Source organism: Strigops habroptila, chromosome 4 (genome assembly GCF_004027225.2).
Source record: "Strigops habroptila isolate Jane chromosome 4, bStrHab1.2.pri, whole genome shotgun sequence".
NCBI classification, from domain to species: Eukaryota; Metazoa; Chordata; class Aves; order Psittaciformes; family Psittacidae; genus Strigops; species Strigops habroptila.
This window is the reverse complement of record NC_046358.1, coordinates 4,025,107-4,042,192: the sequence shown is the minus strand read 5'-3', so window position 1 is coordinate 4,042,192 and position 17,086 is coordinate 4,025,107. Positions and strand designations below refer to the sequence as shown.

The following is a 17,086-nucleotide window of genomic DNA, read 5'->3' as shown; positions in this document are numbered from 1 at the left end:
GGCTGATGCTTCTTGTCCTTGAGCTAATGGAGATGGTAAAGCCTCACTGTCACCCTAAACAAAGCTATTACGAAACCTGCTGTCTTCAGGAGGCTCAGCAGGGGACACTGGTTCATTAGTCTGAGTGGGATCAAGGTTTCCCATGGTATGGGTTCTTTCTGGCAAGATGGAGGTGCAGAGGTGACTAGGATGTTCAGTACCAGAGAGCAGGAAGTGATACAGGAAAGGCAGCTCTTGTCTGCTTGGCTAAGCAGGCACTGACACTGTACAAAACTTGGTGATCTGGAGCAAAAAGGTGCTCCCACCACCGTAAGATGAGCAGGAGAGTCAAACAGCCACACTGTGATCTCAACCACCTCCACCACATAGGAGCCAGCTCACATGAACTAGCTCCCCACAGCTAATGTGGGGGTCCAGCAGAGCCAAACTCCACATTGAAGGAGTCAATGATTCCCTGAGTGCTGCTCTTTCTCTGAGTCAAGGTTAAACTGAAGGCCTGCAGAGCTCAGAAGCATGTGCAAGAAGGAGCATCATCACTTGGAGCATCTGCAGCTCACTCCATGGTGGCCATCAGAGGTCTCACTGAAGCTTAGGCTCTCATACCAGTGTAGTTAGTCCCGTGACTTCTGTCTGTACACATTAATCAGCTCACCACCTCCAGAACCTGCATTAGCATCAAGAATAGCTGGCCTGTAGAGACATGTGGTTGTACCTCTTATACCAGGAAGACTCCCAGGTCCCAGCATGGCTTGCCCTCTGCTCTAACTTTAAAAAGTAGTTGCAAACAGCCGAAGCAGTCAGGCCAGCATCTTGCTTAAGTCCCTTTTAGCCTGTACATTTTACTTTGAACTAGCTACAGGATATTTCCTGTCTGCTTGCCTAAGCTGGTTGGCAAGGCTGGTGTCCTCTTCTTCCCTATAATTCCTATTTGTCCCACACTTGGCGTGCTGGGCACTGCGGGATGGGCAGGGGAAAGCAGTGCTACAAACATCAGCTCTTTTCTTCTACCACTGGACACAGCCTTTGATTTCCCAGGGACACATCACAAGTGCTGATGGGGTCTCCTGGGAGGCCAAGCGCAGCATTGGATTACCAGCTGCACAGGGCATGAAATCCCTTTCACTTAGGAATGAGAATGAGGTGCTGGAGGGTGGCAAGCTCCTCCTGCCTGCCTCAGAGCCAGGCTGTGCAGCTAACAAACACATCCCAGCTAGCGTGCATGGCTGGGTGACAGAGGCAAGATGCAATCCACAAGTTCATTCCACACGACCCATGATCTCAGAGGGTTTTATTCCCCACTTTACCACTGGATAACACTGCGGCCAAGGGCAGAAGTGTCTCCCCAGAGGAGATCAGGCACAGCCTGGGATTGGAGGTTTCACCCTGCTCTGAGATAAGCATCCCCAGAAGCCCGAAAACAGCCTCTTGCAGCCTCTCACATGCACCTCACACTTGGGGTGGCGATGACAGGGCTCATGTAATGGAGCAGCTGAAGAGCTTGTCTAAGTGGCCTGGCTGCTCATAAGCACTTACCCCAGGGTGAGAGGGGTGAGAACTTGCATTTCAATCATTCCCCCAGCCCCACCGGGAAGGACCCGTTCCCTTGTGCTGCGGGCTGGCACCCAGCCACTGCCTTGTGATGAAGGGCTGCTGTGCCCTCAGGAGAAATGGGACACAGCCTGGGGTGGCACAGGGCTCTGCTGCTGATGGAGAGGGAAGCTTTTGGGGTTGGGGACTCAGTGAATCACCCCAGTGCCTGTTTTCACCTCTGGGTTGTGTTATAGCTTGTTTAGGGTTGGCTTTGGCCTCCCACCCCTCTGGGCAGCACTGCAGTACTAAGGACCATCAGCTCACAGCCAAAGATCAGGCATGGGACAGTGGACAACAGTCTGGGAGACTGATGGCAGAGCAAATTCCCACTGCAAGGAGCAAGATCCCACCCAGGGCCAAGGCAGAGGGTGCAAGTCACAAATAAGCCACTAACCCCTTACTTTTTGTCTCCTGCAAGCCAAATAGCCACTTAAGTACTCAGATGCCCTCTGCAGGGACTCTGACTGCTGTGACGTGTCTGTGCACATACCTACTGCAGCCCCATGGGCTTTGAGGGGAGCTCAACTGTCCCTTTACAGGGGAAGGTATTGTCCTCAAAGGAATAGTGAGTGTCCTGGGATAATTTCATGGAGGCCAGGTTCAGCAAAGCAGAGCAGGGAGACAAGACACCCAGCAGGTCTGAGGTATGATGCTGCCTCCCATGGCTGAGCCAGCTTTGGGCTGGAGGTCATCCATCCCCTCTGGCCAGGCTCAGCTCCCTGGAGAACACAACCAGCTGTGGCACTGCAGGCAGGAGCAGATATGGAGCCCAGACAGGCAAGTGGCAGCTCTGTTCTACTCCATCCCTTTCTCAAGCTCACGCTTCATTAGTGAAATAGCTGCTGGAGATCCTGGTGCATGGAGAAGCGCTCATGACAGCAGCGTGCTGCCTATGGAGTGGTGGCATCCTGCAGTCTGGCTGCATTGTTCTCCCTGCCTTGGTTTCCAGCCTTCAGTGCTGGTGTCTGACAATACCAAAGCTAATTCCCGCTGCCATGCAATGCAATGTTTCCCTGCCTGCCTCCCACAACCCAGCCTGTTGTTGCCAAGTGCTATTAAGCTACTGCACATCCTTGTTTTTAGAAGTGGGAGCCATGCATAAGCCATCCCATGTAGTGTATACCCCTTATTTTTCCTCCTCCTCTTCCATGTCCAGGGCTGCAGAAAGAGCTCCTGCTTGGTACCAGCAACAAGCTTCTTCCAACCCATTCAGGGCTGCAGCAAATGGTTTGAGACATGGTACACACATGTATTCACACATGGCTCCTTGCATACACACACACATACACATCTCAAGCCCAAGCCAGCTTGGCCATGACTGCTCATCTCTCCTATGCTGTGAATATCCCTGCCTCCTGGCCTGCCCTGTGGCAGAGGAGAAAGCGAAAGGGTTGGAAGGAGGATTCGTAGCCAGGGAATGTAACCCCTCATCCAGCTCCCCTCGGAGCCAGCCTTGTGATGATGGCTGGGACCGCTAATGAAATGTTTTCGGCGGTGACCCTGTGATGCTTGAAAGTGAGAGGGAAATGTCAAACTCCGCTGTAGCAAAATCACCGCCTTGGAGGAAAAAAAAAAGGGCAAGAAAAAAAGCAAAGCAAAGCAAAGCAAGAAGTAATATATCTTGATCCCTTTTCCCCCATAAAACCCTGGGAGGCTGGTGGAAGGAGCGGAAAGACTGAGCTAAGCCTGCAGGAAATTAAACATGAAATGAAAACAAGGTCGAGTTATTCAATTCTCTCATCCCAGGCTCCAATTTCCCATTCCAGGCCACTGATAAAATGGTGTCCAGTTTCAGCGCTCAAGGATGAATTCTGGCTCTGTTCTTGCAGCCTGGAGAGCAAAGGGGCTGGTGGCCATCTCCGGGATGAGGAGAGACAGACTGGCCTTTCGCAAAGGGATGGGGTCCTGGAGGCAGACAGAGGGAGATGGAGAAGAGGGGCAGCAGGGATGGAGGACAGGGTTGGGGAGAGCAGGAGCACAAATGTCTTGAATGCAGTGGGCAGCTCTTGTCTGCATCAGGGCAGTGATGCAGCAAGGGCGGCTTGAGCATACGGTGAGGGCCACCAGGCTGGATCCAGCCCCATGGATGCTTCCAGCCCATCACCACATGTGCAGAGACCATCCTAACCTGCCACCACCGCACTGGGGCAAGCAAGAGAGAGGGGAAATTACCTTTTTCTTTAGCTTGGAGGAAGGACAAATGCAGGGATGCAGCTCCAACTATCCAGAGGGGCCTGGGTGAGGTACCAGCTTGGCCCATCCATTCATGCCCAGTGTGGGGCATGGGGGGCTTGGTGCCAGAGTAGCAGCAGCAAGACAGTGAGCAGAAGCCTCCTGCTTTCTTTGTCTGAGGCCATTTCCAGCCTCCTCACCCCCCACAGCACATCAGCTGTGTGTGCATATGGCTTTAGGTACCAGCATATGGCTGAATGTTTATGGAGACATGAAACATTTTGTGTTCTGTAGATTTTTATAGGGTTGATTTGGTATGTCAGGGCTTATCAAAGCATTGTCTGCAGGAGCCAGATTCATGACATCATTACCCTCCACTCCCACTCTAATTGTTAACACCGAGATGCAGCCCACAGCGACTGCTTATCCCACAGAGTACCCAATCCTGATCCCAAAGGACACGCTGCATCCACTGCTGCAACCTCCACTGTCACATCCCCCTCCTACAGCATCCTCCCTTGACGAAAAGTGACAGGCAGTGAAAGGAAAAAGAACTTCTGTTAGGTTTAAATTTTCTTTTCAAAAGCAGGTTTCTCCTAAGATCAAGGAAATACTTGGGATTAGTTGGTTTTCTGCTGACAACTTAGCATCACACATTGCGTTGCCTGCCCTGTTTTCCCTGGAGCACTTTGGTCTGGGGAAACCCTACAGCAAGATACCAGGCAGCCTCAAATCCTTGGACCAGAGGAGAAAGGAGAACTCTAAGAAGTGATCCAAGCCTTGTCACAAGTGTCTGGGAGCAGTGGCTCACTGGCAGCACTCGGAGTGTCTCCAGTGCCCCTGGCACCAGCACTTGTCTTCTTTGTTCAGCCTGGAGAAGGGAAGGCTCAGGGGAGTCTTTATAACAGTATTCCAATACCTAAAGGGGACCTACAAGAAATCTGGAGAGAGGCTTTTTACAAGGGCCCGTAGTGACAGGACAAGGGGGAATGGCTTTAACCTGGCAGAGAGGAGATTGAGATGAGACATTAGATGTTCTTCCCTGTGAGGGTGCTGAGGCGCTGGCACAGGGTGCCCAGACAAGCTGTGGCTGCCCCAGCCCTGGCAGTGTTCAAGGCCAGGTTGGACACAGGGGCTTGGAGCAACCTGCTCTAGTGGAAGGTGTCCCTGCCCGTGGCAGGTGGTTGGAACTGGATGAGCTTTAAGGTCCTTTCCAACTCAAACCGTTCTGTGATTCTTTCTCAGCCTAATATGATGCTTTGCCACAGCCTCGCAGCCCACCACCCGCATGGGGATTGCAACTTGGGAACAGCCAGTTTAAACCATTTCATTCTCCCAGAGCCAGTTCAAACCAATGCATATATGAGAAGAAAAGCCTCTGTTGGAGACCCCACTCCTCTTTGGGAAACATCCCCATGGTCACTGTGCCATTATAGGGAATCCAAGCACACAAACCCCATGCTGATGACTTGGAGGTCACACCACAGAGCCAGACATTGCTGCAGGACCCTGTGCTCAGGAACCCCGCTTCAGTGGGGTGCTCCCATGCACGGCAGTGCAGGTGTATGGGCAAACCATGCAGGGGAACAGCCGCATATGCCTGGCATATGTTCACGGCGGCCGGCGCTGCGCTCCCTACCTGCTCCGCACCCCTCTGTGCACAGCAGGGCCTCCTCCGCCCGAGGAGGAACCGGGTCACCACTGCTGGCTTTGAATGTGCGGATCAAAGAGGCATCATGTGGGCCAGCCCTGGGACTGGCCTGCAGCTGGGCTGCAGCGGCCGTGCCAAGAAGGAAAGCAGACGGATGCCTGGGGCATCAAACCCGCTCCAGTCGGATGCTCCTCACACGCAGCGCATGCTCAGCTGGGATAATGTTAGGAGCTTTCTCATGGTGCTTTTAGCACCCGCTGTAAAGCCTCATAGGGTTTTAGATTCAGGGTTGGGGGGTTAATATCAGGTTGCTGCTTTGGGTGTTGTTAGTCTGAATGGCTTGTGGATGGCCCATGCCAGTGGCATTGTGATTTAGGGCACTAAGCCCTACAACATCCAACCCTACACTATCCAACCCTACACCATCCATCCTTATACTATCCATCCTATGATCTGCAGGTCACACAGGGAGGATGCTGCACTGTCCCCCCCTGCACTAAGCAGACCACAGACCCTCAGTCACCCGCTCATGTTATGGGGCTGGCAGCAGTGGGGAGCTGTGAGAGACCAATACAAGGCTGAGGAAGGGGAAACTGGATCAGAAGAGCCTAAAACAGATCCTCCAGCACAAGAAAGTCAGCTCAGACCAGAAACCATGGACCCTCGGGCCTTTTTCTCCCTGTAGCAGCTTTTAGCTGCACTGATGCAGGCTGTAAATACCAGTGTTCTTTTACCCCCCAGAAGCCAGCCTGCTGCCCCACTATCCTCCTAAGACTATCCACTATCCTCTGGCATCCCCAGCTGCCTTCCAAGCAGCAGAGCTGCCTCTTGGCCAGGCATAGGCAGGGCGAAGCTGTTCATTAGTGATGCCCCCCCCTCAACACCGTGTAAAACTCGAAGCAGAACCAAGCAGCGTTAGGGCTGCTCCTTTCATGCACTGGCGTGACCCGCACAACCCAGCCCCTGGTGATCGCCTGCATCTCTCAGTGCCTTCAAAGCGGCTCTTGATTGATGCGTTTCCCTGACTCAGAGGCTTCAAGAGGCTTTGAAGACACTGGGCCCGGCTCTGATCTCTCTTAGGCTGATGCAAATCAGGAGCAATGGTGCTGACAACAGTGCAATAATCCACACTGATGTCAAGCCAGTAAAAATAAGAGAAGCAGAGTTTTGGTCTTTCCTCTGCCTTGAAGGGATCTGAGCAGCGCTGCGAAGCAGAGAGCTGCAAGCCCTGCAAAGCAAAGTCAGTGTAAAGCAAAGGGCACGCAATGCTGTACCAGGGCACTTGTTCTCCCCTGCAGCTAAGGAGGAGATGGGTGTTATGCTGTGTATTTGGTTTTTCACAGTTAAGAAAATGAAGACTTCAATGAGAAATACAAGCTCTCAGCCAATGGCACCGTCACAGCCAGGATTAGGCTTGGGGAAAGCCCCAGTGCTGCTGGGTTCAACCTGGCAGGCACACATGGATGTATTCCCACTTCTCCTCTGAAACTGGCTGATGGCATGAGAGCTTCGCCTGGGTAACACTGATTCAGGGCTGTGAGGAGCATGGGCTTCTCCGGGGCAAACCAGGCTGTGGGAGACAAGAGCTGTGGATGTGAGGGGTCTGGAACACCTCCCATATGGAGACAGGCTGAGAAAGTTGGGGCTGTTCAGCCTGGAGAAGAGAAGCTGCGTGGAGACCTCAGAGCAGCTTCCAGTGTCTGAAGGGGGCTACAAGGGTGCTGGAGAGGGACCTTCATCAGGGACTGGAGTGATAGGACAAGGGGTCATGGGTTTAAACTGGAACAGGGGAAGTTCAGGTTAGATACAAGGAAGAAATTCTTCCCTGTGAGGGTGCTGAGGCGCTGGCACAGGGTGCCCAGAGAAGCTGTGGCTGCCCCATCCCTGGCAGTGTTCAAGGCCAGGTTGGACACAGGGGCAGGTTGGAGCAACTTGCTCTAGTGGAAGGTGTCCCTGCCCATGGCAGGGGGTTGAAACTGGATGAGCTTTAAAGTCCTTTCCAACCCAAACCAGTTTGGGGTTCTATGTATCCAGATAGGCAGGACACCAGAAGATGGGCATCGCCTGTTGCCTGGGCTGCTCAGACCCCCCCTGTAACACAGCAGGGCTCATGTGCCTTGCACACCCCCCGCCTGCTCCTGGGGGATCCCCATCCACCACCAGCATCTCCCATGTTCACAGCCCCTCCCATGTTGCCTTCTCCCCAGGTCTGGTTCCAGAACAGAAGAGCCAAGTGGCGCAAGCGGGAGCGCTTCGGTCAGATGCAGCAGGTCCGGACCCACTTCTCCACTGCCTATGAGCTGCCCCTGCTCACCCGTGCTGAGAACTACGCCCAGGTGAGCGCATCCCCCTGCCCTGCTCCATCTGTCCTGGTACCTCTGATCCCAAGTGATGCTTTGCTGCTCATGTTCTTCCACCTGCCCCAGGTCCCAAGTGATGCTTCACTGCTGGGGTTCATCCACCTGCCCTCAAGAGCACAGGGGCTGTGGCTGTATTGCCAAGCACTGAAGGAGTTATTTAGCTGGGTGTCCTGCCCAGCTCCCTCATGCCCTGGCCTGGAGCAGCCATCTCTAAAGTAGACATCAAGCCCACCTCTGCTTGACATAGTGCAGCCACCCTTTGCGCATAGGTCACCCTGCTCAGCACATGCTACTAGGGGGACATTTAGGTTAGATATTAGGCAGAAATTCTTCCCTGTGAGGGTGGTGAGGCGCTGGCACAGGGTGCCCAGAGAAGCTGTGGCTGCCCCATCCCTGACAGTGTTCGAGGCCAGGTTGGACACAGGGGCTTGGAGCAACCTGCTCTAGTGGAAGGTGTCCCTGCCCGTGGCAGGGGGCTGGAGCTGGATGAGCTTTAAGGTCCTTTCCAATCCAAACCATTCTATGATTCCATAATGACACTGTCTTCCCATCACATGTGCTGCTGCCCATTAACATCCCACTGGTCTAGAAAAGGTCCAAAAGGCTATTTCATGCCTAAACCCCAGCAGTTCCCATAAAGGTTTCCCAGTGCCATGCCTGGTTTCCATGTCCCCTCTTTAGGCAGTTGGACAAAGCATTTTTCCCCTGGCAAGTCTCCACAGCCATCTCCCAGCAATAGGCTGTGGTACCCGCAGCGTACTCAGTGACGTGTGGGGATGCTTCCCGAGGGATTTGTGGGTTTGTGCTCCAAAGGAAGGATGAGCGCAGCCTTGTTGGAGTATCTGGGGCTGCTCCCATGGCCTGATGAAACCATTCCTGCTCTGGCCCAGGAGGCAAGTGTCACCTTATCTTCCTGTCCTGGGGAATCTGCCACCACAGTAGCCTCCTGAGCATTGGGCCAGACCTCATTTCACCATGCTGCCTTCAGATGATGCCAGGGTAGATGGGTGTTCATTAGCTCTAGGGCTGGGCTGTGCCTCAGAGAGCGTTCCCTCCATCCTGCTGACTCATCTTCTCACCATGCGGAATCCCCTAGAGGATGCTCTGAACCCGACTTGTCCTCACAGATCCACTGGGAGTCCTTCCCCCCTCAACACCCTGGCTCCCAGCTACTCCAGCACCACACCAAGAGCATTTGACCTCTCTCCTGCTTGGCATCTCCTCCCAGCTGAACAAGAAGCCCTTATGAAACAGCTGAGAGGCGCCAAAGTGTCCCCTTTTCAAGCAGGGGACACTCTCAGCCTCCTTTTCAGCGCGCCCTTTGTAGCTTACACTGGCTCCCTCCCTCCTTAGCGCCCTCGTCTCCCTGCCCTGGAGATCAGAGAATGAAAAGCAAGCTGCGGGAGGTAAGAGATCAGAGAGGGCCCAAGGGTGAGCAGTGGGATGAAGGGCCCTTTGCTCTCTCCAGCTGCTTGCTTTCTCCCTGCTTTCATCCTGTGTGCCCATGTCCCCACCACCACCACACACCTATTCCGGCTGGTGAGTCCTGGCCCCCCTCTCTTCTGCACTATCATTTAATGCGTGATGCTGCAGGAGCCCAGATGGCCGCTCAATTGCTTCCTCGATGGGCAATGAGCATCACTGGGCAGAGGGGAAAGTGCCAGTGCTGGGGGCTGTGGGCAGCTCAGCTCTGTGAGATATAAAAAGCCCTTGCCCAGGCAAAGCTACCCCATGCTGGGGTAGGAGGGTGGATTGGCAGTCTCACAGAACCCATTTCTGCCTGCTCCCTGTAGTGGGTAGGCCCAGGGAAACACTATAGAAATACCAGGGTTTCTATGCTGAGAGCATCCCTGCTCCAGAATGTGCTGATGGTGCAAAGAAACAACAGAGAAATGGCAAAGCGGGGGAACAGATAGAACAGAACAGAACAGGACAAGACAGGACAGGACAGGATAGGACAGGACAGGATAGGATAGGATCGGATAGGACAGGACAGGTTGGAAAAGACCATTAAGATCATCAAGTCCAACCATTACCCCAGCACTGCCAAGGCCACCACTAACCATGGCACTGAGGGCCTCGTCTACACGGTGTGTGAACACTTCCATGGGCGGTGACTCCAGCACTGCCCTGGGCAGCCTGTTCCAATGCCTGAGCACCCTCTGGGGAAGGAATTGTTCCTCAGCTCCATCTAAACCTCCCCTGGTGCAGCTTGAAGCCGTTTCCTCTTGTCCCATCCCTTGTTCCTTGGGAGCAGAGACCAGCCCCCTCCTGGCTCCATCCTGTCAGGCAGTTGTAGAGAGCGATAAGGTCCCCCCTGAGCCTTCTCTTCTCCAGACTAAACCCCCCCAGGTCCCTCAGCCATTCCTCATCACACTTGTGCTCCAGATAGAGACTATGGCAGAGGAGGGGCACATTCCTGCTCCCTGTGGGTTAGTCTCCCACCCTCCCTGCCCTTGCCCACATTGGCATAGAAATTTTAGATGGGCTGCAGATGCAGATGCCGCTGCTGGTGGCAACCAGCACCACATCCCATCCCATTGCTGCTCCTCCAACACAGGGCTGCCTTGTGGAATGCTCTATGACATCCCTGATGCTTCTTTTCCCACCCCCAGATCCAAAACCCCTCCTGGATCGGCAACAACGGAGCCGCCTCCCCGGTGCCCGCCTGCGTGGTCCCCTGCGAGACGGTGCCCTCCTGCATGTCCCCCCATGCTCATCCCCACGCAGCCGGCGGCGTCTCCGAGTTCCTCGGCCCCGGCAGCCACGTGGGACAGACTCACATGGGCGGCCTCTTCGGCACAGCCGGGATGAGCCCCGGCCTCAATGGCTACGAGCTGAACAGCGAGCCGGACCGCAAGACCTCCAGCATCGCTGCCCTGAGGATGAAGGCGAAGGAGCACAGCGCCGCGATCTCCTGGGCGACATGACAGCCCAGCGCCCGTCAGGCACATGGGGACAGCCGAGTACATCCATCCGCTTGGACTCCAGACAGCAGTTGCCTCCTCGGGGATTGGAATGCAGCACTTTTAGCTACCCTTATAGGCATATAAAGTACATATGTTAACGTAAGTGGAGTGTTCCCAGCATGAACGCGGGCGGCTCCCGGCTTCCTGGGATCAGGCGCGTGGAGCAACATGTCTTCCAGTGAGATCTGGGTTGGGATGCGTCCCTTCTCACCTCCCCAATAACCTGGGCATTTTTGTTCTCCCTGCTCCTTTCTCTGACACCAGATCTGCCTTTCCAAAGAGGAGGAGCCCGCTGGCGTCTCAGCAGCTTCTCCCACCCCACATACATACACACACAGACACATGTTCTCCTCTTAAGTTGTCGGCAGTGTTGCTCAGACCTGTTCTGCCCTGGGCAGGGGACTGGATGGGGACTCTGGCACCAGCAAAGAGACACTTCTGCTCCCATCCTTTTCAGCGGGAGCCACAACTGAGCAGGGAACAGGGCTGGGAAGATACTAAATGCAGCGTTAGCTCACCTTCTACCTTGCTTCCTTTCCATCCAGTGTGAGATGAAGCGCAGAGCTACTGAGCTAGCTGTAGAGCTATATAGAGATATAGAGGCCTGTGAAGGGGATGCTTCTCTTCCCAACACGGCACGGTGCTACCGCACTGAGAGTCCTTGCCTCTAGCTGCCCACCCCAGCACACAACAGCTTCCCAGCACGGCTCACTGCCCCAGGGACAAACTGGGGTTTGCTTTGCCATAGTCATGGTCAATGGTGAGGCTCACACACATGGTGGGGTAGGAAAACGTTTCCTCTGGCTTTCCCTGTGTTGGGAATTGCGATCCTCAATGGGAGGGGAGCACAGCTGCGTGTGAACCCACAGCTCCCCAGTGAGACCGCTCTGAGAAACACACAACCACGAGTGCATGAGGCCATCAAATTCCTCATGTCCTCGGGTCAGACACAGCAATGACATTCCCTCCTGCAGCTCTTCGCTCCTGCTGCACACAGGCACTGCAGGGGAATGGGGAACAGCACAGGGAGCAGGCTGGGAAGGGACTCAAGGCTGGATCTGCCCCATCTCCAGCCACCTCGGGTCCTCTCCACCGTGCAGAGGAAGCAGGAGATGTTAGAACTTGCCTGGTTTGTCTGAGCCAATGTGCCTCCTCACTTCTCCTCCCCAGTGCTCTCACATGCACAGTGCTACCCGGTAAGATCCCTTTTGCTTCCCAAAGCTTTCCAGTGATCTTGTAGTGCTAGGAATGATTTTGGAGCATCCTTTTCCCCCACTGAATCAGCACCAAGGAGAAGCTGAGGATCAGCTGAGCACCCACACAGCATGACTATACAGGCTGAGCTTGAGCCTCCGAAGTTCACAAGGGAAATATAGGATTTCACTCCCATAAAAATCTGTGCATCACCCTGCCCTCTCTCCTCATGCTCAGTGTTAGGCGATTTTGCAGTTCAAGGCCCAGGAATATATAGTGGTGTTGGAAAAGGCTCCAAATAAGCTACAACCAAATGGTTTCAGGTTAATATACAAGTATTTCTATAGTGCCTAGACTGTCACACGCTACCTAAATGACACACCATTGCTAGATCAGATGTAATACATATTTATTGGCATAAGACCAGGAGTCGTGTCTCTTTCCTCTCCTCAGAAGTGCTAAGAGATGCCTTCTTTGGTACTCGCAGGGAACCACATTTAACCACACCATGTGTATTACAACCAGAGCATCTCCCATCACAAGCAGCCAGGACTTATGTCCCAGCCTGAACATTCATCTGAGCCATCAGACATGATGGCTCGGGTGCTAAAAGTGATGCTCATCATTGAACCAGGCAGGATCACGCTGAGCAGACGGAGGTGGACATCACCCCACCAAGCACCCAGGGACCAGTGACAGGAGGTGGATCTCCAGCAGATACTGTGCAGGAGGCTGAGCACAGTGTCAGGAGCATTGTCACAGGTACAACGTGATGCTTCCCATGGTCAGGAGGCAATCCCGGGAAGGGCCGCTGCCTGAACAGCTCCAGACAAGGTAAATTAGCAACAGGCAGAGCTGAGGAGGCGCGGTGGGGAGGCAGGAACATGGGGATGGGTTCCAAGTAGCCTGCAGGTACTGAAGGCAGCTCCAATGGGGGGCTGTAGCCATTAAAGAGCTTAGCTTCTTTCCCTGCTGATGTTAAAGAGCAGCTTTTCCTCATGCACTCCCACAGGGCCAGGATTTCACCCAAACTGTTTAACAGTCCAAACACATATAGTAACAGGACAAAGGAATGGCTTTATCGTGATGGAGGGGAGGTTTAGATTGGATATAAGGAAGAAGCTCTTCCCTGTGAGGGTGCTGAGGCGCTGGCACAGGGTGCCCAGAGAAGCTGTGGCTGCCCCAGCCCTGGCAGTGTTCAAGGCCAGGTTGGATGGAGCTTGGAGTAACCTGCTCTAGTGGAAGGTGTCCCTGCCTGTAGCAGGGGGTTGGAACTGGATGAGCTTTAAGGTCTCTTCCAACTCAAACCATTCTGTGACTCTATGATTAAGTGCTATATCCCTTGTCTTGTTAGAGAGACAGGAGAGCCTCCTGGAAGCAGACTTGGCATTCACAGAGGCTGCCCCCCCCACTTTCTTTCACCTTAAAATCCATGTGCAAAGCACATGTTGGACTCAATCTATTTTAATCGCCACGTGCGTGCCCAGCCCTGAGCCTGCCTGGAAGCATCACGATCCAAGGGGGAATGTTGTTCCCTAGAGCTCCCCTGGCTCCAGGCTTCCTTCCTTACTGGCTCTGCCTTGCACAGCCCCTGTGCCCCCATCCACGGGTCAGGCTGCGAGGTGCTCCCTCCGAAATCTCCAAAAGCAGCTATTCTGGCAGGTTTTAAGCTACGTGCATCTGTATTTACACACGTTTTTTTAATTAATTTAAAAGGTTTTTTTAAACTAGTTATTAAATTAACAAGAAAAACTGTATAAATATATATATACTTTATATATATATATGTATCTTAATCTAGCCAACCTGCGGCTACTGCGTTTCTTAAGGGTCACAGGGTCAGTGCTGTCCTTGCAATCTCAAGTTACCATGATGATGCCTTTTTTAATTATTATTGTTATTATTTTAATACCTTTCAGCTCTATTTATGACTTTCTTCTCTATTTATTTCTTATTTAGTATTTTACTCCTGTCCATACATTGATTTACCTTCGAAGCTGCAAGCTTCATCCCCAGCCACCACCAACACATGTCCCAAGACCCAGCTTGTCCCATGGACACTGTCGATGCCCGTGGTGGCATCCTCTATGGGTGCAGCACCCAGCAAGCTGGGTTCACCCTCTCAGCTTCATGGAGGTAGTAGAGCAGTCCTGGTCCTGCCTGTGTAGCAGGTACATTAAAAAGGAAGGATTGCCTTATGTTGCCCATGGTTAGAAACACCAGAGATGTCCCAGAGCTTTGAGACTAGGAGGATGCAAATAGTAAGAGCAGCATGGGTTAAAAGCTGTTGCGTACCACTCACTGCTGAGCATTCAGAGGCGCTTATGAGCAGTAGTTAGTGCTTTCGTAGCAATTACAAGCCAGTGGTGAACCAGGTTTGGGCTTGCTGGGCCTTGAAGAGTCCAAACTCTAAGGGCTGAGCCTCTTGTGCCTGAGCAAGCTCATAGAGGAGAGCAAGATGGGGCCAGGTCAGCCCTTTGGGCCATCACCCACCGTCCATCCCAGCTCCCAGCTGGCTCTCCAGCCTCCTCTCGGATACGCTACTCAGCTCAGGTCTCACTGCTGGAGCACTTACCTGGGTAGAGCCCATAGGGATGAGGAGCAAGACAAGCTGAAAGAGAACCAGCCTCCCTCTCCTCTAGAGCCCATGGCAGCATATATGTGTGTGCATCCCTGCAGGACCACATATCCCTGCTGGAGCACATATCCCTGCCAGAGGTTGCCTGGCTTGAGCTCTTCCCATAGCATTAGGGAAAGGCCATTCATAGTGACAATGCGGTCGCAGAGCTGCAGCACACATGGCTTTACCTGCCCCATAGCCATGGGGACACCAGCCCAGGCCGGGTATCCCCAGCGGAAAAGAGGGCTGCTGGCTGGGTTTCTCCATCAGTGTATGTGTTTTTGGGGCAGGGAGACGGCATTTCCCAGATTCCCAGCGCACACCCAGGCTGGGCAGCACGTTGTAAAACACTCTCCAAACAAACCAAAGCAAAAAGAGGTAGTTTCCTGGGAAAAGGTCTGAAAAATAATCAAGCCGAGGCAGAGCCCCGTGTTTATTTTGCTGCTCTGACTGACACAGCAAAAAGCAAACAGACCCAAGGAGAAATTAAACCCAAATGGGAAGGAGGGGGGAATGGGATGGGAAGTCATTCAGCCCTTTGCAGCTTCCAAAGGGAGTTGGGAGCTGGGATGAGGCAACACAGCAGCCTTGCACCCCCTTAACTCTTTGCTGGTAACACGGTTCCCCACTCTCCCCCACATAGCTAGGTAGGAAGGTAGAGCTAGGACTTTTATACTACTGATTTTGAAGGACAGTTTTCAATGTATAATAATATATCGGTTTAGGTGTGCAGTGTTTGAAAGAGAGACCGGGAGAAAGGAAAGAAAACAAACCTCAATCAATACTATTGGGTTGGTTTTGTTGTAAAATATTGTAACCTTGTATAAACGCAACCTTTTATTTTGGGTTATATGTTTTTTTTCTCCTTTAGCTTAAGGGCCTGGGGTAGGACAAGTTAAAATAAATAATAAAGAAATAAAAAAAAAAGTACTAAAAAAGATCAGGAAAATAACAAAAAAAAAAAAAGAATAAAAAAAAAGTATCATTAAAAATGTTGCCATGTGAGAGGTTTGTGCCATGCAATGTTATTGCCTATGCAACCATGTATTACCAGTTCATTACAGTGGAATATTAAAGAAGAAGAAACAGACTTGCAGCTTGGTTCTTTTTCACCTTTCCTGAAGTAACTTATTGCACTTGCAGGGGTTGGTTTTTTTTGGGGGGGGAGGTGGAATTCCTGGGCACCAGTTTTGATTTTCCCAGTTTTTAATGGAGCAGCCCCATCGGGAATAGCCCCAACTTCCCATCGGGCCCCAGCCAAGGCTGGGGGGGGCACAAACAGTGTTGTTGTTGTTTTGGTTTGCAATAAACTCCTTCTCTCCTCTCCTCCCAAGTGCGATGTGGCTGGTTTGTTCCTGACTCCCGGAGATGAAACGCGATCAGAGGGGCCTCCAGAACCTCACGTTAATTGGAGCTGGCAAAGGATCCCAGCAGTGCCCTTTTGAACCGCTGACGCAGCGCAGGGGGGGATTAGCTGGGGTAGATTAACAACAGGTGGCAGCTCACGGGCTGCTGCCTCTTCCCTGTGCAGAGATGGGTCCTGGCACAGGAACATCCTGCCCGGCTGCTCCCAGGAGCCAGGGCTGCTCCGGAAGCACCTTCCGCATCCAGACTCAGCACACAGCGCCTTCCGCATCCATAACCAACACACTGTGCCTTCCACATCCATATGCAGGGACAGCGTCTTCCACAGCCATACCCAGCACACAGTGCCTTCCGCATCCATACCCAGTGCACAGCACCTTCCGCATCCATACCCAACACACTGTGCCTTCCGCATCCATACCCAGCACACAGCGCCTTCTGCATCCATACCCAGCACACTGCACCTTCTACATCCATACCCAGTGACAGCACCTTCTGTATTCATACCCAGAACACAGTGCCTTCCACATCCATACCTAGCACACTGCACCTTCTGCATCCATATCCAGCACACTGGGCCTTCCACATCCATATCCAGGGACAGCATCTTCCGCATCCATACTCAGCACACAGCGTACCACGGCCATGGGGAGGAAAGGAGGGTAGAAGAGAGGGAGATAGGAGAGGGAGCTTTGACAAGGCCATGGAGTGACAGGACAAGAGGAATGGATTTAAGCTGACAAAGAGGAGATTTAGATTGGATATTGGGAAGAAGTTCTTCCCTGTGAGGGTGCTGAGGTGCTGGCACAGGGTGCCCAGAGAAGCTGTGGCTGCCCCAGCCCTGGCAGTGTTCAAGGCCAGGTTGGACACAGGGGCTTGGAGCAACCTGCTCTAGTGGAAGGCGTCCCTGCCCGTGGCAGGGGGTTGGAACTGGATGAGCTTTAAGGTCCCTTCCAACTCAAACCATGCTGCGATTTTTCTTATTCATGCAGAGCTGAGAAGGTGCCCAGCAGCTGTCAACAACCCACCAAACCCACAGACCCCCTCTGGCCTTTCCATCAGTTGGCTGGGAGCATCAGCTCAGTTCAGATGGAGCATGGCTGTTTTCCATCTTTCAAAGAAATGGATAATGCAGGTGCTGTTGCAAGCTTATCCATTCCTCTCA

General features: G+C 53.0%; 1 protein-coding gene across 1 annotated transcript in view; it reads left to right on the top strand.

Moving 5' to 3' along the window:
- Positions 1-11,121, top strand: part of ALX4 (ALX homeobox 4) — a 39,568-nt gene extending 28,447 nt beyond the window's left edge. Inside the window, exons 3-4 of the mRNA XM_030483198.1 lie at positions 7,621-7,749; positions 10,389-11,121. Of these exons, the coding sequence (XP_030339058.1) occupies positions 7,621-7,749; positions 10,389-10,703 (444 nt within the window). The 3' untranslated portion in view covers positions 10,704-11,121. The remainder of the gene's footprint in view (positions 1-7,620; positions 7,750-10,388) is intronic.
- Positions 11,122-17,086: the final 5,965 nt, after the last annotated feature.